This window comes from Typopeltis vanoorti, chromosome 1 (genome assembly GCF_054136105.1).
Source record: "Typopeltis vanoorti isolate ZY-2024b chromosome 1, IOZ_Tvanoo_1.0, whole genome shotgun sequence".
NCBI classification, from domain to species: Eukaryota; Metazoa; Arthropoda; class Arachnida; order Uropygi; family Thelyphonidae; genus Typopeltis; species Typopeltis vanoorti.
This window is the reverse complement of record NC_143549.1, coordinates 115,837,862-115,863,418: the sequence shown is the minus strand read 5'-3', so window position 1 is coordinate 115,863,418 and position 25,557 is coordinate 115,837,862. Positions and strand designations below refer to the sequence as shown.

The 25,557-nt window shown below is 34.6% G+C and overlaps 1 protein-coding gene and 1 long non-coding RNA gene across 5 annotated transcripts in view; one reads left to right on the top strand and one right to left on the bottom strand.

The window, feature by feature from the left end:
* LOC150110338 (macrophage mannose receptor 1-like) overlaps positions 1-14,960 on the bottom strand; it is an 80,885-nt gene extending 65,925 nt beyond the window's left edge. For 3 of the 4 annotated variants that reach the window (XM_090398969.1, XM_090398978.1, XM_090398996.1), the window contains exons 1-6: positions 14,800-14,936; positions 11,515-11,663; positions 9,770-9,941; positions 7,637-7,762; positions 1,475-1,603; positions 483-637 (exon numbers count right to left, since the gene is read on the bottom strand). In XM_090398969.1, coding sequence (XP_090255095.1) covers positions 483-637; positions 1,475-1,603; positions 7,637-7,762; positions 9,770-9,941; positions 11,515-11,663; positions 14,800-14,854 — 786 coding nt within the window. In that variant the 5' untranslated portion in view covers positions 14,855-14,936. Of the gene's footprint in view, positions 1-482; positions 638-1,474; positions 1,604-7,636; positions 7,763-9,769; positions 9,942-11,514; positions 11,664-14,799 lie in introns of all 4 variants that reach the window. The other variant, XM_090398985.1, reaches the window with a different exon arrangement.
* The window catches only part of LOC150110337 (uncharacterized), a 108,833-nt gene continuing 98,091 nt past the window's right edge, over positions 14,816-25,557 (top strand). The window contains exon 1 of the long non-coding RNA XR_016548928.1: positions 14,816-14,909. This is a non-coding gene — a long non-coding RNA (uncharacterized LOC150110337). The remainder of the gene's footprint in view (positions 14,910-25,557) is intronic.

The window sequence follows — 25,557 nt, the reverse complement described above, 5'->3', positions numbered from 1 at the left end:
ATCATTCTCCCCCCCCCCCCCACTACATCTCAACAACAACCTGAGTTACAGCCTTTCAGGTTGTCACTGTGCTGTTGTCAAATACTGGCGTTCACGAGATGCTGTACGCATGCATACGCCCAACAATGAAGCTAACGAGGGAGATTTTGAATGCGCAGGTTTCAACGTTGAAATATATATACACTAACTTTCCGTGTTGTTTACAGTTATTTCCTCCATGTATTTTTTACTAGTTATATCTTTTTTTTAATGTGCATCTCAAGAAGGCTAATACAAGCTGAAACTAGTTTGAGTGCTAGTATTAATAAACTTTGTTTTCATTTCTCTCGGTTTTAGTCATTCAATATTTTTATAAATAAATAAATATATATATATAGCATTGAAAATAGTCGACAACGATATCTGTAATATGTTATGCACTTTAAAAGTGAAAAAAAAAATCAGGTTAAAAGTGCTTTCCTGAAGACACTTTATTTTCTTACCTGGAACATCGGGCGATCTGAGCGATCTTTAGGGCCCCAGTATACATAATTAAGTGAAGATTTATCGTCCCAGAGGTATGCACCGTCGTTTCCCTTGTTAATGAGACCAATCCACAAATCCGTGCGAGATTCATTCATCAGACTGGTGAGAAATTCTAGACAGTAACAGTAGACTATTGTATTAGAATAGGTAAGATGATTTCATTTTTAGAGTTTTCACAGTTTAAATATAAAAGATGAAATTATCGAGGCCTATCAAAACATTCAAAAAGTGTTATTACAATTAGTGGGAATATACTAGCAATATTGAAGTAATAATCATCTGGTAAAAGTAAACGGGGAAAGTAAGAAATTTTTACGGTAGTTGATCTAAAGCTCTAGGAGAATATTAAGAAGCAAAATATATGCATGAAATGAAATTAAACCTTTTTTTAAGACGAACACAGAAAATTTTTATCAATATCGTTACCTAGTTCTTAGTGCTTGCGCTCCACTGAGGATTTGCCATAGGGACAGTCGTCAAGGGCTCAATGCAATGTTGCTCCGTGTCGTTTCTATACATTAATTCTTTGGAAAAGCAGCAGCAGCACCATATTGTCATTGCACTCATCAGCTGCAGTTCACTAGCCCAGTCGGTAAAGGTAACTGTTTCCTGAATCTACACAACAAGTCAGGATTTAATCCCACCAGATGATCAATGTTAGATAAATTTTATCGACTTGAATAAAAGCAATTTTCTTATTTTGAAGGCTTGAATTTACTTGAAGAAATTCGGTTTGTCTGCATTTTAGGTATTCCGAATATTTTTTTTAGTTAGCACTCGCTGGTGGAAACAGCTGCTCGGCTGTGCTTTCCGCACGCGCGCACACACACACACACACACACACACACACCATAGAGAGAGAGAGAGAGAGAGAGAGAGAGAGAGAGAGAGAGAGAGAGAGAGAGAGAGAGAGAAAAATCATTTAAAAATACTAGTTACTTTTACTTACTTTGCTCTTGAACACTGTGAACTGATGCCAGTGTGCTGTTCATGGCTTTGCACGTGCTGGAAGCAGAATACCATGGTCTCCAAGTTTGTCTTTCTTCGTTGCTCCCCATTATCTTGAAACACTTATTTCCTATGACAGATTGTTCAAAACAACATTTTTTGTTTTGTTTCTGTGCATTTATATATATATATATAATTTTAAAATTTTAAAGTTTTAATGTACACATGTGTGTGTGTACACACACACACACATGTGTACATTAAAACATTAAAATTAACTAAATTTTAAATATTCAAAATTTCATCACCAGTATCCTAACAAAAATTATAATAATAATAAAAGCTGAAAATTTATATGGGAATTCAAAAAGAGCAAAAAAAAAACTTAAAAAATAAGAAACTAAAATCATAATAGGAAAAAAAAAAAGAAACATGAATGAAGATGCATATGTTGTAAGAAACACGGAATATACTGAGCTTTGCAAAAGAATTAAGAAAAAGATAATAGAAGATATAAGATATCCTCTGATTTCAATAGAAATCTGATAATAAGAGCAAGTGAAATAACATTTTAAAGAAAACAAGAAAGATCTTGATAATAAGGTAGTCTTTACATGACAAGTTTAAAAGATGAAAATTGAATACTGATTACAGACAGAAGATATATGTTAGCCATTACTGCAAGATTCTATTAAGAATTATATATAAGTAAAGGAAAAGTAATAAATAACAACAATAGAGAAAATAGTACTGAAAACTAACAAGAATAAACAGTCAAAGGTGGTGAATTAAAATATTCAAGCAAATTTAAAATTGATGGATTACTAATAGAATTTTTAAATACATGAGGAGTTTTCTAGCATATAAAACTAGCAGATTTGTATTGTTAACGTTTAATAATAGGAGGATCTCCTAAAGATTGGAATACTGTAAAACGTTGTCTAAATAGGTGTTTTTAATTTTCACTAATTACATGGGGATGCTTTTGGTTTTAAGGAAACTAAACTACTTTTAGGATGATCTTAAACTTGTGTGCGGCGTTTACAGTGTTGTGTTTATTACTTTCAAAACGTTTAGAGAAGACTGGTAAGTTATCAATTGATCTGTAATTCTGAATGAAATGTTATTTTCCCTTGATTCTGAAGAGATATAATCATCGCTTGTTTTATTTATTTGGGAATAATATCAGGGCTAATTACTCTTGTGCATACGTTTCAGAAGTACCGTAGTTAGTTTTCAAAACGTGTTAAAAGCTGTGTGCGTTTGATTTTGTGAATTCTTGGACTGAACGTCAGCTCTAGTTTGGAGAGGGCATCTTACAGTTCCACTTTGGATATATATATACAGAAAAAATGTCCGGTTTGTTGTTGTATTTGACTTAATAGTGTTGTGTTGCTACAAGCAGGAAAATATATCTTTTGGGTTGTAAGATTTTGTTTGTATAGCTGTATAATTCTGTGCATTCCTTCGAGTTGGTCAATTGATCAGCCTGTTTTGGTGATAAAACCCTTTGTGAAGATTTCCTTTTCGCATTACCAATAGATCATCAAGTGTATGCTACGCTTACTTCAAAAAATCCTCTATTCTGTGAATTTCAGAAAGAAGTAGGGTCTTTTTAGCACTGTGAATTTTAGTTGTTAGTAATTTTCTTGATTCTTTTGAATAATGTTTGCAGATGAATGTTGCTGAGTGATTTTTCTATTTTCTTTATTCGACTGTAATTGGTGTAATACTCTTACTGATATCGACGTTAATCACGGCCCATTTTATTCGCTGCCATCTTTTAATTTTCTTTCTTTTATTGGTGAATATTTTTGTATATATATATATATATATATCATCATCATCATCATCATCATCAAATTCCTGCCATGTACCCTCAAGGGGTGTACAGGATATGACAGTACTACATGAAAAAATTACATCATTACTAACTTCCTATCTACAATTTTCCTCCAAATCAGTCTGTTACTTGTCAAGACTCCAACATTATCAGATCTTATATTTCTATCGTCTAAGGCACTTTGTACCGTATCAATCCACCTATATCTTGGTCTTCCTCTGGGTCGTTTTCCTGCCAACCTGGCAGAGAACACTTGTTTTGCTAATCTTTCCTCTCCCATTCTATTTAAGTGACCATACCATCTGAGATTAGCTCTGCTAACGCATTCCTGGATGCTGACAATGTCAAGTTCTTTCCTAATATCCTCATTTTTAATATGATATTGCCATTGATGCCATCTGTTCACGCCTCTAATCTTTCTCAGGACTCTCATATCTGCGGTCTCTAGTCTTTGGTCAAGTGTTTTACTTCTGACCCAGCTCTCAGATCCATAAGTTAAAATTGGTTTGAACACAGTCTTGTATACAGCTAATTTAGTGTTCCGACTAATTTCTTTCTTATTCCATATGAATTTATTCAATTGACTTCCCACGATACCAGCTTTGCTGATTCTGTTGTCTATTTCTATATTTAGTTTACCATCTTCAGTAAAAATTGTGCCTAAGTAGCTGAAATGTTTTACTTGTTCCACAGGTTCTCCATTCACAACACAGTTGACATTTTCAATGATTCTGCCTATTTTCATTGTCTTTGTCTTTTTATTGCTGACCTTCATACCATATCTATTACAACAGCTATTCAAGTTAGTCAGAGAATCTTGCAGACTTGTAGCAGATTTATTTACAAGTATAACATCATCCGCATAAAGCAAAGAGCTGACATTAACATCTCCAATTTTGATATCATGTTTAATACCACTTTCCTTCATAATGTGATCCATATAGATAATGAATAACAGAGGGGATAATGTACATCCTTGTCTCACACCAGATTTAACATTAAACCATCTTCCTGTACTTCCTTCAATTCTAACTGCTGACTCACAACTCAAATAAAGACTAAGTATTGCTTGATATAATGCCCCATTGACACCATATAACTGCAGCGTATTGAATAGCTTCTCTCTTGGCACCTTGTCATATGCCTTTTCCAAATCGACAAAACTTAAATACAGATCTTTGTTATATTCCCATGCTTTCTCGACTATTTGTCGTAAAGTGAAGATCTGATCCTGACAGCCTCTATTTGGCCTGAATCCAGCTTGTTCTTCACCAAGCTTTTCTTCCACAATTCTTCTCAACCGTTTCTCAAGTATACTTGCATAGATCTTGCCAGGAACACTCAGTAGGGAAATACCTCTGTAATTCTCACATTCAGTTTTATTTCCCTTTTTATATATGGGTACTATGAGAGCTCTACTCCAATCATCGGGAATTCGTCCCTCTGTCCAGGCTTTCTGAACTATGCAGTGCAGCCACTGTAAGACTCTTATACCACCATACTTCAACATTTCTGGTCGAATATCATCTACTCCTGCTGCCTTTCCACATTTCAAGCCTTTGATGGCTTTTTCTACTTCAAGTATGGATATGTATTCCTGACTGCATGCCTGGTCAGTGTTTTTTATCACTGTGCTGTCATCACTGCTTGTTTCATTTAGCAGTTTTTCAAAGTAATTACTCCATACTTCAAGGATATCTTTTTCTCCTGTTTTCATTTCACCTTTATCATCTCTAATTCCTTTTACAGCACTCTTTCCTCCATTCCTAAGCTTCTTCAACAACCTCCAGAATATTTTGCCACCTTCTTGATATTTATTTTCTATATTCTTGCCAAAGTCCTCCCATGACTTTTGTTTAGCTAGTTTTACACACTGTTTAGCTTTCTTACATTTGTCTCTGTATTCTGTAAGAGTAAAAGCTGACTTATTTGCCAGGAACTTTTGATATGCTTTCTTCTTTTCCTTCACTGCCTCTTTAACTTCCTGTGTCCACCAGGGAGTTCTGATTTTTTTATCTTTGCACACAACCTCACCACATGCCTCTCTGGCAGAATCAATCAATGTTTCCTTCAGAGTTTGCCACTGAATCTCCAAGGTTTGATTCCTGTTCTCAAACTCTTTCATTTTCTTTTCAATAATATTTCTATATTTTAGTCTACAGTTTACATCTGAGAGCTGCTCAACTTTTATTCGCTTTAAAACTTTCTTACATGTTATTCTTTTCAATATGAAATTCAATTTTATCCTGCTCAAGACTAAATAGTGATCACTTCCAATTTCAAATCCTCTGTACACTCTGGTGTCCTGCACCAGGGAGAAAACATCACTATCAACAATAACATAGTCAATGAGACTTTTCTTATTCCTAGCCTCTTCTCTCCATGTGAATTTGTGCACATTTTTATGTTGGAACATGGTGTTAGTAATAACCAGTCCATGTCCTGAGCAGAAATCCAACAGATATTTGCCATTATTATTAGCTTTGCTCTTTTCTCCAAATTTTCCCAAAATATTTTTGTATGTCTCACAATCATTTCCTACTCTACTATTTAGATCCCCAACAAGGACCAACTTTTCATTTTTCATTGTGTCAGTTGCTTTTTCTAAAGCCTCAAAAAATTCCTCCACTTCTACCTTAGTAGAACCTTCTGTGGGACCATAGGCACAAATAAATCTCATTGTCCAGTTCCCCATTCTCATATTTGCCCACATTACTCTACTTGAGACTGACTGCCATTCAAGAAGATTAGCCTCGTATTTTGTGTTGAATACTATGGCTACTCCTTCTTTTCCTTGATTGTTATTGCCTGAATATAACATTTTGTATTTATTGCTCAGAAAGATCTCACCAGTTTTGGTCTTTTTTGTTTCAGTCACCCCTATTATGTCGATCTGGTACTTATCTAATTCCTCAGCTAGCTCCATTTCTTTGCCATTCAAGCTTCTTACGTTGATAGTACCGATCTTTAACTCTGGTGATGTTGAGTTGGGGTTTGTTTTCAGATTTGTTCCAGTAGCTGACTTTTCGCTGTTCGCCCTGGTTCCCTGGCGAAAACAACGGGGGCCTTGTTTAACCGGGCGACGCCCCAGCCGGCATGAAATTTTGTCATGTTGTACCATCATTTTTTATTTTGGTTTAACCAATAAGAATACAATTTGGTCGGCTAAATCCCAAATTGCCAGCCCATCCTCGTTCGTTCAGTATCAAAGTAGATACCCAACAGGGTGCACCACGAGAAGGTGAGGATTGGACATTAGGTCAGAAGCCCTGGTCGGTTCTCCGCATTCCTTTAAAGGCTATGTGGAGGTCTCCTCTCAGTATATATATATATATATATATATATATATATATATATATATATATATATATATATATATATATATATATATATATATATATATATATATATATATACTTCTTTTCTGTGGTAACCACTCACGAAAGTCTATTACTAAACCTATAGTACACTTGTCCCATGGGTGGGCAAGGATTTCTTTTTTCATTTTAATCAATTTGCTTCCAATAAAGGAGTTTACATTCGCGTTTGGTGTTGACTATAATTAGCACTCCTTCCTTTTCTTTATTCTTATTTCTCAAACATAACACCTATGCTTATTACTTAGTAAGATTTCACCTTTTTCTCTCTTCTTTGTCTCAGTATTACCGGTTATGTTCAAGAGGTATTTTTCATTTCTTTTGCAAATTCGATTTGCTTCCCATTAAGGTAGAGAGGTTGCTGCTGAGTTTTTAAGGTTTTTCAAGGTTACCTGGTGAAAACCTTGGGCCTCTTGTGTAATCGGGCGACTCCCAGCCGACATTAAATCTCATCGTGTTGTGCCTTCAGATGCATTTCTTATTTAAGCCAATAGAAGGTAAAATTTTTCAGTTAATTACGAAATTTCTAGTTTATATTTTCTCTTACAAAACCCATAATGCACACTTACTATTATTGGACATTATTCCCAGCGGCCATTTTATTAGAATCACCTGGCCAAATGGGGAGTGTTGCTAATAAAGTATAGAGTCAATGTAGATCAGAAAACTCAGTGGGTTACCGGCATTCCTTATAAGCGATATGGAGGGCTTCTCTCAGGTAGTTGTGTTTAATCCTTAAGGGACCACAAGTCGTACCTATCCCAGTTTGAATAACAGAGGCCACTATAAAACACTTGATTTAAGGAAGAGCACAAACACTTGTCGAATTACTATTAAACTGATCACATCGCATTTAATAATAATATTAATAATAATAATTGACTAACTAGTCTATAAAGATAAAGATACGACTTCATTTATGTTTGACTAACAGTAAGCTTACCAAATGGTTCCCACGATGATGGACAATAACCAATTGGTTTTAAGTCATCCACCGCATTATTGGTCGAGACCTGTTTCTTGCATATAACTGCCAATTGTTCATTGCACTCACGACTTGTCCATCTTCCTAGAAAATAAAAGGAAATTAAATCAGAAGAGGGATAAATAGGAAATCCAACTGAATACCCAGATAAATAATAACTTAAAATCATTACATAAAATAGCTTCTCAAAAAGAATAATATTTCTTGAAGGGTTCAATATAAAACACAAAAAATAAAAAAATAAAACGTATTGTAAACAACAGAGAACAAATATTTCTGCTGATAAAAGAACTCCAGTAAGTAAGGCAGAGGAATTCTTATTAGGGAATGAAATTCATCTCGCGCTATGTCAATGCGGACGGCAAATTAATATATACGATTTTTTCATTTTTTTTAAAAATTTCGACCTCGTTTAAAGTGTTAATATTTCAAGTAAACATTTTAAGTCCATGAATAAACCAGCATAAGTTATTTTAATTCTGTAATTTAAATTGAGACAAAGAAAAAGAATAAAGCACAGATAATTCTGTCGTCCGTATATACATAGAGGAGATTCTAGGATGATCATCGCTTCTGATTAAGTTGACGAATTGACGACGATGCTGCCATTTATTAAGTCAAATAGGGTATCGGGATGAACGTGTTGGAAGGTGTCAAAATATCAAAGTGCTCAGCACTCTTCCTTCCCCCCCCCCCAAACACACCGAAGCAATCTGTGAGCTAACTCGGATCAGAAATGTTTTCTGAATTCGCAACTGAAGTTTATTCTTTTTTTCGTTTTTTCAATAAGCGTTAATTTATGCCATAAATATTGCTGTACTCTTAATTAATTAGACTTTAGTAGAACTCTTGAACATACAGGGTAAAGTTTAATTTATTATGTGAATTTTCAAGGCTATATTTTGAAATACGTATCCATTTCAACTTTTAAAATTCTGGATATTTAATAGATGATATTATTAGTTTAGCACTGTTTACAGTGATACCTAACAAAATTATGTTTGAAAAATAAATAAAGGATATATTTGTAATCACTAACAAATAAACATAAGTACTTTAACAATTATTTTACTGTAATAGAAATCAAGAAAGACTGGAAACACACCCTTTTGTTAAAATGCTATCTACTCCCACCTTCCCAACCCATATGAGAGATTGACTACACGTTGCGATAAGAAGCAGAACGAAACAGTGTTGATTATTGCTTTTGAGGACGGTTAATATAAAGTCTTCTTAAAAGAATGAACTCTCAGCTTATGAAGAAAATAAAATAAAATACTGATCTAACTTTAGTATAATCATATAGAATAATGCATCATTAGAGTTTGTTGTAATTAATAATTCTATTGTTATTAAATAAAACTGTGCCTTAACGTTTATATTATTAAACCAAGAGATTCAAGCTTTTCTTTCACATCGGAGAAAGATCGAATAATTGTTATAAATTTTCGACGAAAGGGTATAATATGTACCCTAGGAGATGGAATGATTGTCTGAAATCAGAACTTTATTGACATTATGTAGTTTATTGACAGAGAGCGCGCATCGATTTTTTTTAAATGATATTTATAGTTGTCTCATAAAAGCGGTTTACTGTAAATAATTTGATTATATCTGTGAAGACAAAATAATGGAAGGGTTGCTGAAAAGAAACTAAAAAGCAACGTATCAGAAGGTGATATGATATCCTAACATATCACCTTCTGAGTATTTTAAAATGCTTTCAAATGTAGAATAATTGAGTATATTGCAAACTGTACCATACAATCAACTTGCTACCTTTATTTATTTTGTTGTTTTTTTTTTATCAGAAATCTAAGTCGTGCTTATAACAAGGAATAATTAATTAATATATTCAAGCATACTGTCTTTTGAGAAAAATCGCAGAAGTTAGCATTTAATATGCTGATTTGGATTTTGGAAAGAAAACCAGGTGAGAAGCTTTGCCAATAACGTCATATAATAATATAATAAAATTATAAAAATAAAAATTATGAAAATAAAATAATAAAATAATATAATAATGTGATGTCATAACTTTTCAGACAATTCCTGCTTAAAAATACTATTGTAAACTCAATATTTTCTTACCTGAAAGGTCCTGAATACTTGCGCAAATGTCTTGGTTCTTATTGCTTGGCTCGTATGCAGCCCACTTTACATAGTCCACAGCAGATCCGTCACTCCAATGGTAAGCTTTATCAAAATCTAATATGTGAAAACCAATCCAGAATCCTTTAGAGTTCAGTGTATTAGCCTTTACCTACAGTAAAGTTAGAATCATGTAAATGAGAAAAGCAATAAATGTCATTATTCATTGTTTATTTACATTTTTCCTCTTTTGCATTGCATTTTAAGAGAATTTTTCTGAAATTCTGCAAAACATGCAATTTTTGATAATTTCCATCCGAGCAATAGTAAAGTTTATTATTCTTTATAGGTACATATCAGTTTTGAGCGAAATTAAATTCTGGCAGACTGAGTGATCTTATTAAGGTTGTTGTGTTAGTCACTGTTATGAGAACATGTTCTGTATTTTTTAGCGAAATTAACACAGTGACTATCACAGTAACCTTAATAAGATCACTCAGTCTGCCAGAATTTAATTTCGCTCAAAACTAGAGAACGTACAAATCAGTTATGGAGATATACAATTTATGTGAGCATTTGAGATATGAGATTCAGGCTAATGTACATTCGTTGTCATTTACTTTGTTAGATCAAATGTTATTTTATTCGCGTGTGCGATTTTCACAGAATCTGGAGACTTGCATCTTCTACATATGCCAGGTGTATCCCACACGGAAATCTGGAAAAGTGACAGGTTAGTCACTTTTCCAGTTCAGGAAGTGTCTTGACGGAACAGCAGAAACCATGTTTTCGAATGGAATATCTTCATGACATTGTAAACAAATGCATCTTACTGTTATCTCGTAGTATGCTACTTACATACGAAGGGTTGAGTTTTTTGTATACTATAGAAATAATTCCAGGATTTTTATTATTCAATTAATAACCTGGTCTCTTTCGACTAAAGGTGAGTTAGCCGGTCTCATACTGCGGCAGTGCATTTTTTCTCCCGGAAACGGTATAACCTTTAGTTTCATGTTGGCTTCAAAAGATGGCACTATCCATATGGGACTAACGGCCTCTGTATCATTATACGCTAAACAATTAATTATAATTAATTGTTTAGCGTATAATGTTTAGCCCATATGATGGTACCGTACTATCCATATGGGACTAACGGCCTCTGTATCATTATACGCTAAACAATTAATTATAATTAATTGTTTAGCGTATAATGTTTAGCCCATATGGATAGTACGGTACCATCTTTTGAAGCTAACATGAAACTAAAGGTTATACCCTTTCCGGGAGAAAAAATGCACTGCCGCAGTATGAGACCGGCTAACTCACCTTTAGTCGAAAGAGACCAGGTTACTTATTTCATGGACGGGAATGAACCCAGGTCTTTTCGACCAAAGCGTACTACCTGGTGAGTTACAAAGGATCTCCTATTCAACTGCAACACATTAAATCAACAGGGAAACAAAGAAGAAGCTAATAATTCGAAGTTAATAAGGAAATTATTCGAATCAAGTGATTTTTTTCCCATTAAAAATTAGATTGTGATCCACTTTGTTAAGAAAGGTATTTATTGTAATATTGAAAGTGGTTCTTGTATTGTATTGTATTCATGAGTTGGATATGAAAACATAACTGGCCCAGATAATATTTTTTAAATTATCTATGCAAACATATTAAAAATATTTAATATTCATTAAGTGTTACTAATCTAATATTTGAATAGTTATGATTAAAACAACTATTACCAGTTTATTTATAAGAGATGACTCGGAGTCAGAGTGAATAGATATGATTGATGCGTTGATACGTTTGCAGTGTTCTTTAGCCTTGAGCCAGGTCATCTTTTTCAAGTTGAGCGTATAATAGGCACCATTGGAGTAATACCAATGTAAAGCTGAAAATAATTACATTAATTAACGAATAGTTCGTATAGTTCAAATAGGCATCATTCAATCCAGTAGTGAATAAATATATTATAATTTTTAATAATCACTTAAATAGAATCAAAGGGATTTAATACGAAAAGATTTATTACTAAATTTGAACATTTTTCTTTGAGAAATATCACTCATTGTTACCAATCAAGATCTTATTATTCCTCTTAACTACATACATTCACCATTGTGGGTCGCTTGCATTCCTACAGCATCATAGATTAGAGACAGCGCTTATTATTTGTTCTTCTAAACCTCCATGGATGGGTGGGATTAAAACAGTTTTCTCAGCGAGGAAAAAAATCCTTTCTAAAACTTTGTCGTAAACGTTTGCACTATCATAAACTTTTTCGAAAAAAAAATCTGAAATGTATGTCGCTGTGATTTATGTGAATGCATGTTTCCTAATAGAAGAAGAAGAAGAAAATGATGATAATATTATTTTTGACAAAGTTTAGTTTATCATCTTCGCATATAAAGAATATTTATAAATATACAATTGAAGTAATACAATTATATATTTGTCACTACAAATATTCAGTAGATAATGTTAAGTGAATATCTTATTTCCATGTGTATAAATAATAATACTATCAATGTATTTTACATTTATCCCATATATATTTTGAATGATCCACTTAATATGTTAAGAAACAGATATTTTTAATATTAGTGATATTGGATATGGAATAATTTTATATAAATATAACAGAATGATTTTGTACATTTTGTAATTTACATTTATATTTCAATCTGCATTTCACTTTAATTCACAAATTATATTTACAGCGTCTTTTTTATAATAGGGAAGGCTGAATGGATTCATTTCACTTTTGAACACCGCTATTTATTGAATCAATAATAATAATAATAGTTTTGCTTTTTTTGGATAGCATTTCTGCTTTGTTCCTCAAAACTTCTGCAGGCTTATCTGAGGAAGATAATAGATGCCAACGGTTTCGTGGTTTTGTTTCAATACCCGTCGCTAGCCAGGGGTTTATTTAATTGTTTATATATATACGTGCTTGGCAACTTATATATATGCTTTTTTCCAGTTAAGTTTGGGAAGTGTACACGCTCCCAGAAACTACCTGCTTGAGTGCGGTTGAACTTTTTTTTTGCAAGGAGGGGGGGGGGGATTTCGATATGGCGTATTTGTGTGCTTGTAATGGTGTTTGAGAGTGGTTTGTGTGCGTGTGTGTGTGTGTTTGTATGTGTGTGTGTGTGTGTGTGTGTGTGTGTGAATGGTATATATATATATATATAAATATATATATATATATACACTACACATAATTTAAAATGAATGTGTAGTGGCATAAGTACCTTAAATATTTTGTGTTCTGTTCTTGCTGGCCGTATAAGTGTGAGCTGCTTTTTTTTTGTTCTTAGAATATCAGTTTTACCATTTTATTTTGCAACGATTGTAATCTATTAAGTTTGAATAGAATGCGTATGATGTAATTGTGTATCTTGAAATGTTTTCTCATAATGTTTTATAGATTAGTATTTTTGTGTGTTTTGAAGCAGTGTCTTTTAATCGATGTAGTTTGGTTGCTATTATCCTGAGTTTATTGTGTAGATAATTTCTATGGCTGTTCTAACTTTGATTAGCATCGAAGTGAAGTCCGATAATGTGTTGTTTTCACCTGTGTGTAATGGTTGTAGTTTTAGGATCAGCACTGTGTGTATAACAGAATGGATGTTGGATAGTGAGCTATTTAGTTTCTATGGATATGGTTTGGGGGTTTTTGAATATCAATAGCTTTGTTTTTTCAGGTTATATATATATATATATATATATATATATATATGTGTGTGTGTGTGTGTGTGTGTGTGTGTGTGTGTGTGTGTGTGTGTGTGTGTGTGTGTGTGTGTGTGTGTTCCTGAAACGTATGTTTTCTTCTCTCGACAGAAATTTATCGGTCTGTCTGAAGATTGTGGGAAAGGATATACTTGCCTCGCAACCTTACTTCTTTTCAAACAGTTACAAATAATATTGATATCCTACAGGATAGACAGAGTAGTAATTATCTATAATGACGCTGGAGCAATATAATTCCTGATCGAATTAAATTAGCTGGTATTCATGCAAGCGGTAATTGAAAAAATTACCGAGTCCTAAATATAGTGAATGTTCACTTTGTGACCACTTACTTAACGAAGAAAAGCCATCGAAAGTAGAATTTAAAAGAAGCGAAAGCTCAAATCACTCAGATCATTAGTTTAATTCTAATTATTCATATGCTTCTTCTTAATCCTTCCTTGGAAACAAAACCAGAGGTTTTCGGGTGAAAAGACGCTCTATCTCCGTATGAGACTGGTTAACTCACCTTTCGTCGAAAGAGACCAGATAAAGATCCTTCACGTCATTAACGAAAATCGAACTCAGGTCCTTCTGACTCAACGGTTTCGTCTAAACCGACTGCGCTAGGAAACTCTGCTAATTAGACTCAATGAGATAAATAAAGAAATGCAATAAAAAGCAAACGAAATGAATAATAAAAAATAAATTGAAATATCAGATAATTGCATTTAGAACAGATATTCTGCTATTGTTGGCTCGGTGATATTGGATTATATATTCATGTATATCATTAATTGTTATTGACATATTGTTATATATTTTTATAGTGCTATTTTTATCACAATATAGTATATTGTTAGTTGGGATATATTACTTTTCTTCCTTTAATGAATGTAATTTAAATTATTTCAGAGAAATGTATTCAACATTTCAAAAATAAATGAATATTGTTATTTTTCAGTAATTCAATAAATATACACATCAGCTAAAACATAATAATACACTTCTTAAAATACTGCCTAATTTCAACATTACAAGCAACATTATCAGCTGTAAAAATCTAAAACATTGAGGAGGTCAGGGTTCATGTTTAGACTAGTTCTGTTATATTTATGAAGAAAGGTGATCCTATGATAAGTGTTTGGATGTTAGGTTATAATCTACTACAGCTTATGAGCAGATGCTTTTTAAATATAAAACTCTTTGAACAGTAGTGGAAAGTAATCCAAAATGTAATATTAAATGGAGATTTTTCTTAAAAATTGAAGATAAAATAAAAGAATGCTTACGTGAAATGGGAAAAATGAGTGAAATGTGCAATATAACTAACCAGTAGCTGTTCATGGCGGCTTCTAACTGATAATGCCAAGACTACGGTGTGGAGATCTAAGTCCAAGACGTGAGTTACCGTTCTTATCTTTAGTTTATTCCATAATGGAGGCTTCAATAAAATATTTATTTTATTGCGCAGATTATTCCCAGCAATATTACAGATGCCATATTGTTTATACTATTAGCGTTGCTGATGACTTCTACTTGAACGTCAGCTGTCGTTCTAGCATTTCCTTTCTGCTATTTATACAGGATTTCCGTTAATTAAGAATGGTTATACACGGGTTAAAAGCAGGCACATATACTCACACATATAGTAGGAACATAATAGGAACATATTCACTTTACAGAAAAAAATAAACATCGTGCAGCGTCCATTTGTGAAATATAATTATTTAATCCTCTTGATTGATATTTTCATATGATGTTTCACTATTAAAGATTGAACCTTCATCATATTAAAATACGATGTGGTTTCAATAGTGCAGATAAAGAGTACTAATTTAATATTTAAATGTAAAAATTTAACTCTCTCAGTACTCTCAAGAATCATATTTTACTTTGCTCCTTAATATTTAGTTCGTTTTAAACTAACATGCTCACCAATCCCGTTTTAAATGGCCGAGTCTTTACATAAAAATTGACCCAGATTTCCGAAAACATGCGTTTAGAATACCAGTATATCCCGTCTGTCAGCACACGATTAGCAAGATAGAATGTTTTCATATAACATTCATAAAAAACAACTGATGCAGATATGAAAGCTATGGTTATATTCTGATAAATTGTAAGCCACAAAGATATATATGAATTTACTTCTACTATCAAAATGTTAGAGCTATTTATTTATGGAGGATAGACACACACACACACACACACACACACACACACACACACACACACACACACACACACACACACACACACACACACACACACACACACACACACACACACACACACACACACACACACACACACACACACACACACACACACACACACACATTTTGTTTTATTGTAAGCTTCATATTTAAGTACAAAGTTCTTAAAAATTATATGTGTAACGTAAGAGCAACAGTTCGTTCAGGGGGTATCCTTGCATATTGCAGTATCCTTGTATTTGTTTCTATTTAAGATTTGAATTACTTTATTCTGAGTCATAACTAAAGCTTTCAGCTTAGTACAATAGATTTCTCCACAACGTAATATGCAATATTGTAATCTTCTGTGAATCCATGCAGAATATCATATTTTTTATGTATTTAAATTTTAGAAGCAGCTGAGGTGAAAAAGTAAAGGGTTGCTCATCATAGGCCTAGAATAGTTAGTATATGGGTGCAAGAGAGCCTGATAGTATTAGGAGAAAAAAGGAAAGATATATAGCACGAGACAGAAAGAAAAGGATTCAGATCTTTTATATCATTATATAACCAAAGGCCATCACTTTTCCTTTTTCACCAATCTCTTATAGATGAACAACAAAAAAAAACCAATTGAAACTAAAGCGCAAGGATGACTGATACCTATGTCTGGGTATCAGTCATCCTTGGGTTGGGTTAACCGCCTTAATTTGGCCTTCTCTGCCTGGGATTGCTCTCCTGCAATTGGCTATAAGACTACATTGAATTAAGAGGATGGAACTATTTAAAAACCTCTCATAGCAAGAATAGACAGAATTTTATCCCACCCTGGTGAATATTGCACATGTGGGTGGTCTGCACCATTTAGTGATAAATTTGATATATCCTAGAATGCTTCTTTCTAAATACAAAAAAATGTCTGATTGATCAATACAATTTCCACAATACAATATTATAAAGCATTTGGCTGCGGAAGATCTTTCAGCTCCTTACGTCACCAACGGGAATCGAACCTAGAACACAGCCACTAGGAACTTGGCTATGGTTGAGGAAGTTCTCTCACCTTCTCAAGTCCCCGACGGGAATCGAAACTAGGACACTCCTTCCCCAGGCATATGGTTGTGAAGCGCACAGTCACTAGGAATTTGGCTACAGCTGAGGAAGATCATTCAGCTCCTTACATCCCCGACTGAAAAGGAACCTAGGACACAGCCGCTAGGAACTTGGCTATGGCTGAGGAAAAACTTTCAGCACCTCATATCACCTATGGGAATCGAAACTAGGATACAGCCACTAGTGGTGACAAACACAAAATTTCATTTATACAAAATAAGAATTCCTATATTCAAAATTAAGGGATAAAATAACGCACACTTAACTGATTTGAAAACTCATGCTGTCACCTATAGACGAATATTCTCTCCCATAATTCTTCACCTCAGCCAATGATCCCAACCCATAACCAAATATCCTCACCCAGAATTGCACTCTCTAACCACAACCTATAATTTTACACTCAAACGAAAGGCCCATGTGAGGTGTCATTGACAGATAGCATCATCAGGGCTGCCCATTCCAGAATTCCAAACTCTAACCATTACACAGGATTCACACTCGAACCAAAGACATATTGTGACATCGTAGACAGCTGGGTTCTCAGGGAAATTCCTAGGATTCTGTACTCTTAACATCTCCCATAATTCCATACTTGAACCATTACCTATAATGCTGCACTGCAACCAAACAAAAGGAGAGTGTTTACACCACTCATGCATGCAGGATACAGATGACAGCAATCACATCTGATATCCACTATAATGACAGCACGTAACAACATCTGATAGCATCACTTATCTACATCTGATAAATGATATTATTATATACAGATAAATGAAGTCATTTATGTCAAACTGAGAACAACAGACCGGGATGTCAGTGATGTCACATCCCCCCATTTAACCTACCGTTTTGGGTTTAAATAGATCGGACAACTTCTCTAGGTAACTTCTTCAATCAAAGAGATAGTAATCATGTGGTACCTGCTTGGTAAATGGCTAAATTTATGAATGTTCCATTCAGAAAAGTTTACATGCGGAAATTATGACAAAGTTAGGAATATGCTGGATTCTGTGGCTTGGTATCAATTGTTATTTGGGAAGGATATCGATAGTGCACAGGAAGTGTTTAAAAATACTTAAGTCATGAGATATCAGAATGAGTCCTTAGAGTTCGAATAATAAATAGAGTGAGATTGAAAATGATTTGTAAACTTATCCAAGAAGAGACTTTTAAGATATGGATGATGGTGAAGGAACACCTTGTGCATAAGGACAATGTGCGTTATGAAAATTATAAGCAGCAGGCCAGACGAGTCGCAACTGTTATATGGAAAACTAAGACCGAGTAAGAAAAATAACTGGCTCTGCAAGCTGAATTCTATCATTATGCTGCAATTAAAGAACAAATTAGTAACTAAAAATAACTTTATTCAATACATTGAGTTCACAGCTGCCTCTTCTGAAGAAACTCAGGTATATTAAGAGGAGGTATTAAAGCTGTTGCACAAACTGAATAAGAATTCTGCAATAGAGATTGATGATATATCAACACAAATGCTAAAGGAGTGTTCAACTGAAATGGATATTCCATTGACCTGGCGATATAATTTGAGTATCAGTCTTTTTCACATTCTTTCCAATCTCCTGAAATCATGCATTGGATTGGAAAAAATGGATGATAATCTCATTGCACAAGGGTGTTGAAAAGACTGAGGTATCCCCTTGTCAGTTTATTAGAATCTGTGGAGCAGCGGCAAGGATTTCGAAACAGCTGATTAGGAATCACATACAGAAAAGGCCTGTCAGAGAATTCATACTTTGCAACGAACAGCATGGGTTTACTAAGGAAAGGTTATGTTTATGCAACTTGATCACATTCTATAATAATGTTGCCATTGAGATATACAAGGAGAATCGATGCATCATGATACTTTTGGATTTTGCTAAGGCTTTGGTCAGAATACAGCATAGAGGACTGTTGCATAATGTTGCACGTAATGTCAGATACGTCGGTCAGACTAGATGTTGAATGTTATATTATATTGGCGGTATTATGGTAGAAGAAACTGATCAGGCATTTGTGTGATCAACAGATCTTGGAGGTCTACTAGATACGAAGTTGAAGTTCAAGGTTCATATAGCAAAGACTGCAAATATAACTCTGAGGATAATTTCAATACTGAAACGAAATTTTATATGTAAAGATAAAGATATCATTTTGCCTCTTTACATGGCCTTGTAAAACCTCACTTGGACTCGTGCGCGATGGTCTGGTCTCTCTGCTTTCTTGTGATTTTGATACAGTAGAGAGAGAGTGTAGATGAGAGGATGGAATACTGATTATTGAAATACTGAAAATTGTGACATACTGATGAAGATAGATTGAAATTTTATATATTGCACTAGCAAACAGGAGAAAGAGCAGTGCTATGTTTGAGACTTACCAAGTTCTGAATGGATACAGGATTTCAGTTCATGGAATTTTTCATTTTATGAGGGTGGGGAAAAGATGAGAAGGCATACTTGATAGCTGAGATTGAAAAGCCATCAAGAAACAAATGAGAGCTGGATTTTTCTCTCAGAGAGTGGCGCGTGACTGGAATGGATTGCCATTGGATGTTGAATGTGCAAGTAGAGTGAATGAATTGAAGAACTAATATGACACCTTTCTAGTGTAGTGTATATAATAAACAAAACAGCATTTTGCCTGTTGGGGACCAGAATTTACTATAAACAGTGTCATGCAATGCATCTTACTTATTTTCATGGAATACCGATCTTGACGATCGTTTCCTGAGCTGATAAATATGACGCAAGACATGATGTTAGACATTTGATTCTCTCTCTCTCAGTGTGTGTGTGTGTGTGTGTGAGAGAGAGAGAGAGAGAGAGAGTGAAAATGTTAATCGCAAGAATAGTAGTATGACGAATGCAAATAATGTAGATTTGATGTAATCAGGAAGATAGCTCAGTTAGACGGAGTGATACACAGGACGAAGTGGAAGGTGCAACGAATGCATAAACGTCTGGAGAGTGGATCAGCTGATGTTAAAAACGAAAGTAGTGCTAGAAAAGAGAAACGAATGTTTGCCTAAGAGAGAAGGAAATCTCAAGGAGTAAGACTTTTACTGCGTTTCTACCCGAACAGGTGTGATTAATGAGAGATTGACAAAATCGTGCTTCCTGGGTTTGAAAATGAATGAATTATGCCCGGCTATTCGAGTGCAAAATTGTTAAGTGAAAGAGTTGATTGTTTTGACTGGAACGAATGATTTTAAAGGAGGAAATTATTGCATGAGGGAGGACATGAAAGAATTACTGAAAGTAGCAAAATAAAAGAGTGAGAGAGTTAAGATACTGAGTTTCCGCGGTATGGCAGAGTAGGACTGAGAAGGAGGGCTGTAATAGCAAACGACTCGATGTGTAGGTAATAATGTGGAATAATGTGGAGTGATTTTGACGGGCAAAAGGACTTATACAAGAATTATGGTTTGCATTTGAATGTATCTGGTGTCCGGGGTCTGGAAAAGTGTTCTTGAATGAAATTAAAATGAAGAAAAATAAAGTAATAGTGGATGTGCAAAATCAGGGAAGCTAGAGCTTAAAGGGGGAAGGAAGAAGTTGTTCAGTGAATATGGAGATATCAATAAGACAGTTGAGTGTGAGTATAAGAATGCGCATAAAACGCCTAAGTTAGTACCACTTGTCACAAACCGGAATATGATCGTTATCATAAAACGTCAGGATAGCGTGGGCCTAATAAGGGGGCTTTTGCACTTTAGGTACAGTCATGCCAGGAGCCCTGGTAAGAAGTGTGAGGAGGTTTTGTCATTGGTTAGTTTATCCTGGTTAAAGGTTAGTGACATTAGTGAGTCATGTCCCATTAACTGTACTGACAGAAGTCGGTACAGTTAATGGGATAAAATGTGAAGGGTATAGTGTGCTCAGGGTTGATAGAAAGAAACGAAATGGGGAAAGGAGTGTTAATGATGATAGCCGATGAACGGCAACCAAAGAGAGTAGAAGATCAATTACAGACTAGTGAAAATAGCATATTTGAGGACAGCTGTGAGATTGAGGTCAGCAGAACAAAACATACAGCTGGATGCTTCTCTAGACGAGTCGATGGAAAAGATCATAGGGATAGTATGCATCAGCAAATAAGCTCAATGAGTGGAAGGCGGATAATTATTATGTGGAGGGGATCAGGAAACATAGATTGGAAAGAGGAGAGGATGCATGGCAGGAAGGAAACGGAATTTATGCAATTACATAAGAATAATCACCTGAGGCAGCATGTCTCAGATAATTGCACCTGAGAATTCGACTATAACCAATATGACCACGTTCCCGCCAATTGAGAATAATCATATGGTCTTAACTTTTGAGGTGGCTAAATATGTGGAATTTTTTTTAACAAGAGATATATGTGTGGATTTGCATATACGGTTAGTATGACAAGCTTAGGAGATCGCTTGGATCAGTGCCATGGCATGTGAAACTTCAAGGGCTTGATGTTGATAGTGGGAATGGCAAAGAGTTGTTTGAGAGAAGTATGGTAGACTGCATACCTAGAGTCAGGAGAGTAACTGAAGTGAGATAAAAATAGATGAATATCACCATTAAGCTGTAGCTACAAAAAAAAAAAAAAGAACTTTGGAGAGAATTCAAGGAGAAAGGTAACCAGCAGGCACATGAGCAGTACAAAGCACAAAAGCTAAAAGGATAACCAGTGTGGTAAGAAAGAAATAGCAGGGTGTGAAAGAAAATTAGAGTGCATGCCACAGATAATCTCAAACAGTTTTTCGATATGTTCAAGCAAAAGGAAGAATATGTATAGCAATTTATTTTAATGAATGCCGATGGTAGGCAGGTAACTGAATCAGTAGAAATAGTAGAATAGTATGACTGTAGATCCATGTGTGTGTGTGTTCAGGGCCGGTTTGCTTGTTCTGAGGGACGACAACCCCGAGTTTGCAGGTGATAACACTCTCTACCTTCGTATGAGAGGTTGAGGGTTTTTTTCACCCCGAAAATCAGGTTTGACATATGGGAACTTAGGTAAATGAAATGTAGGTGCATAGCATAATACAAAACAATGATGCGAATGCAGTGATAGGAGTAGTCCCAAGGGGATGGAAAGTTTCATTGCATAAAGGTGGCTTTATATATGGAATGAAGGCCAAGTTAGTGTAGAAGTTAGACAATAACAAAACGCAAGAATGGATAGATGGAAATGGGATACTATATGGAAGTAACATAGTTTTGTGAAGGGAAGATGTACCACAATCACTTGCTCACATTTTATAAACAGAGACAGATGAGTTGGATAAAGGTAATGAGTTTACGGATTTACAGTGATACTGCTGAACTTTGCAAAAGCCTTTGACAGGATACCACAGGGAATGCTAATCAACACGGTGCAGCGCATGAAGAATAGATATAGTGACATAGGAGAATGCATAATTCGTGTGCGTTCTCCTATCCCCAGGCAAAAAAAAAGTTTGAAATAGGCTAGATTCTGCAAAAATTGAACTTGAGACCATTGGGGGTTGGTAATTTTTACAGTAGGTGGATGTATTACGATGATTTGATGAGGATTCTCGTTGGATGACGCACCGAGCTACTAGACCATTATGTTCGTCCCTATGCGAGTTCGATGTGGAACATATTTATCCTTGAAGACGATCATGTTCCTTCTCATTTAAACGAGACTCGTAACCAATATCTTCATGAGGATACTATACTACGCGTGGAACGGACAGGAAGGTTTCCTGACCTATTTAGCATGTCTGAGTTACTTTTGGTAGAGGTAGACTTCTTGCATCTCTCAAGCTCTACCCTAATACCTTCAGTGGCTTAGCACAGTTTTGTGGGAGCAGTGGTTGTTATTATTAACTGAGCTCCTTGAATCCTTATAAAGAGTATGAAATCGGTGGGAGAGTTGTATTGCTGTGAGGATAACCACATTCCTTATTGAGGCATTTTGACAATATAATTTAGATCTCTTGTCTTTCACCGTTGTCTTCATTGTCCTATTTTTACTGAATTGCGACATTTATTTACATCTCATATGATACTGCTTTACACCGAATTGCATAAAACGTTTCATTACACAGTTTGTGAGTTATCGTAATTTTTCTCTTTGTTCCATAACTGATGGAACTTGGTGTGTTATACGAAATCCAATGGGGGAGTTAGACTGAGGTCGAATAAAAATCACTTGATGTTATTCTTGAATATATGGGCTTTACATTCTGTTCGGTGGAGAATTTGCATAGAAATGAAACGTTTTACACGATATGGTCTTAGTTAAATTGATGTGTAAGTATATCTATGAGAGCGAAGCAGTTTCGTCTAGGAATATATGTTTATCGATATCACTGTGTGTGTAATTATCCTACTTAATAGATGTATGGCGCCATATCTCTTACATTACTTTTGCTCAATTTGTAATGCTCAAAGTATAGCGTAACACAAATGACAATAAATAAATTAATTAATTAAAAAATAGTGTCCCTGTAATTTGGCAAATGGGTGGGTGGGTGTTAGTGCCAATTAGAATGAAACACATTGAATGTTTATTTTTCGGTATTATCAAGTATATCGGTTAATATTATCAATAATAATAAGAAAAACGTATCTACTTAATTCAATCTCTATAATGTTTCTTTTGTTATTATTTCGAATTAAAGCTGGCTAAACTGAGCTTTTGACATGTGTGTAATACCTCGTGATTTCGTGTTTTTTTTTAAAGAAAAAATCCGAGTTCCCAGAAAAAACACCTATCAACCATCGTATAAATCCGAATAACTCACCTTTATTTGAAAATCCTTATCAGGTTTCTTCTCAAAAGTCTTTCTAACGAAGAATCATGAGCGATACCGACTAATCGAAGTCAGAGGGATGATAGTTGATATATAACTCACTCTCTGCTGATTTTTTCTAACTGCACGCCGTTGATAACTTTGGCGGTATCGCTGTGGGATTGACTTTCCTTTGGATAATATGTTCTTTCCCTCAGAAGCATGATACTGGCCTCGAGCATATTTTTTATGTTACTTTTACATTCATGCACAACAGATCCAATGAACTTTACTTTTTTTGGGCACAAGCCATGGAAAAGTTTGGCGTAATTCAAATTTGTTCTTGATATTTTCAAGTTAACTGGTTCTATCCGCCCGTCAAGGCAATTGTATAAACCTACCGTTTGATGGTTCCGCTTCCTTTCTCACCGTTCAATATCTATCGAAACAGTTTCTCTCAAAAGGTTTCTCTATCGCTGATGAGTACTTCATGTTCTGAACGTTCATCACACTCCTCCTTCTGCACATCAGTAACTTCTTCTCACTAACCTAAAATGCTTATGATAGAAAATCATGCCTATTCGTCATTGAAGAAAATCTATAATGATTCCAGCTTCAAGATCTTCCATAAAACCGTTTTAAAAATTAATGTTTGCTATGCTAAAGGGAGATAACCGTTATCTATCAAATTTCAATTCTGTCAAAACTCAGTCCTATCTTATTTAGCTCAAGAAAAATCTTACTTCTTTGATACTTACTTTTGATAACATTCCGAATAGCCGGATGAGTTACTATTCCAGCAAAAGCACATGATATTCATTCTTCTTCAGCCTCCAAAAAGCTTGTTTTTTATTGTCTGCCCAAACATAACACTTGAAAACCCCGAATCAGTCCAACTCTACGACAATGTTCTTATATTTAGGGTGGGAACCATCAAACCTTTCCTCGAAATATTCGATCACATAGGGATTAAGGCTCTGTTTCTGTTATTATTTATATTATTCTGTTTCTGTTTGTGTCTTTCTATAGGTTTTCAAGGAAGGTGCATTCCTCTGTTCCATTTAATTATGAAAGAAAGAATCAAATAGCCGCTGTTCATTATCCATACACAGATCACCTTTAGACGAATCTAACGAAGATTTCATCTTTCTTTGTTTGAACAGAGGAAAGACTTTATCTTTCCTCTGTTCTTCGGAACGGCATTTCTGTTACCATTTTCTCAATGAATAACTTCAAGGAAAAACGCATTATTAGATTATTCTAATTTTATTAACTATTAAACCACGCCCTTTATTAAAATCATTACGAAAGGAAGCGTGGGAAAATGCGGGAAATACCGGTCGTGAATAAACGCACTAGCTTAACTTCTTCGTAAATAGATGATTCTGCTTATTCAGATGCAGCAATTTGATTTTTTTTTTGGGGGGGGGGTTGAAGAGGTTGCTCTTCCATTTCTCTAGAAGAAACAGCGATAAACATTATTAGATCCATTATGGTTTGTTATCATTTGAAATCATTAAAAAACCATAGAGAGAGTGATTTGCTAAACCAGTACTGTAACCTCAGTTAATTAGATTATTATAGTTTAAGAATATTAAATGTTTCATTAACAGAGTAAAAAAAAAGCAAAGAAGAGAAAAACTGTCAGCACATTATCACCATACTGTTATGCAGCTGGCTTACCATGTATGTACATAACAGGTATTTTACCCTTTTTACTCTTTATTGACATTTATTTTAAATTCTTTGTATGCTTAATTCGTTTTTCGATATCGATTTTATTCACGTTTTACAGCTATCTGATAAGTACAATATGCGGCAAAAAAATAGTACTGAATAAATACATGATATATGTTATGGAGTAACCGGGTTTATTAAGAAAGAAAAATATTTTTACACATGACGATATGTACATCGGCAATTATTTGTGGAATCTTGGTCGAATAAAGCATTAACAACGGTAGATTACATGCTCGAAATCAGCACCT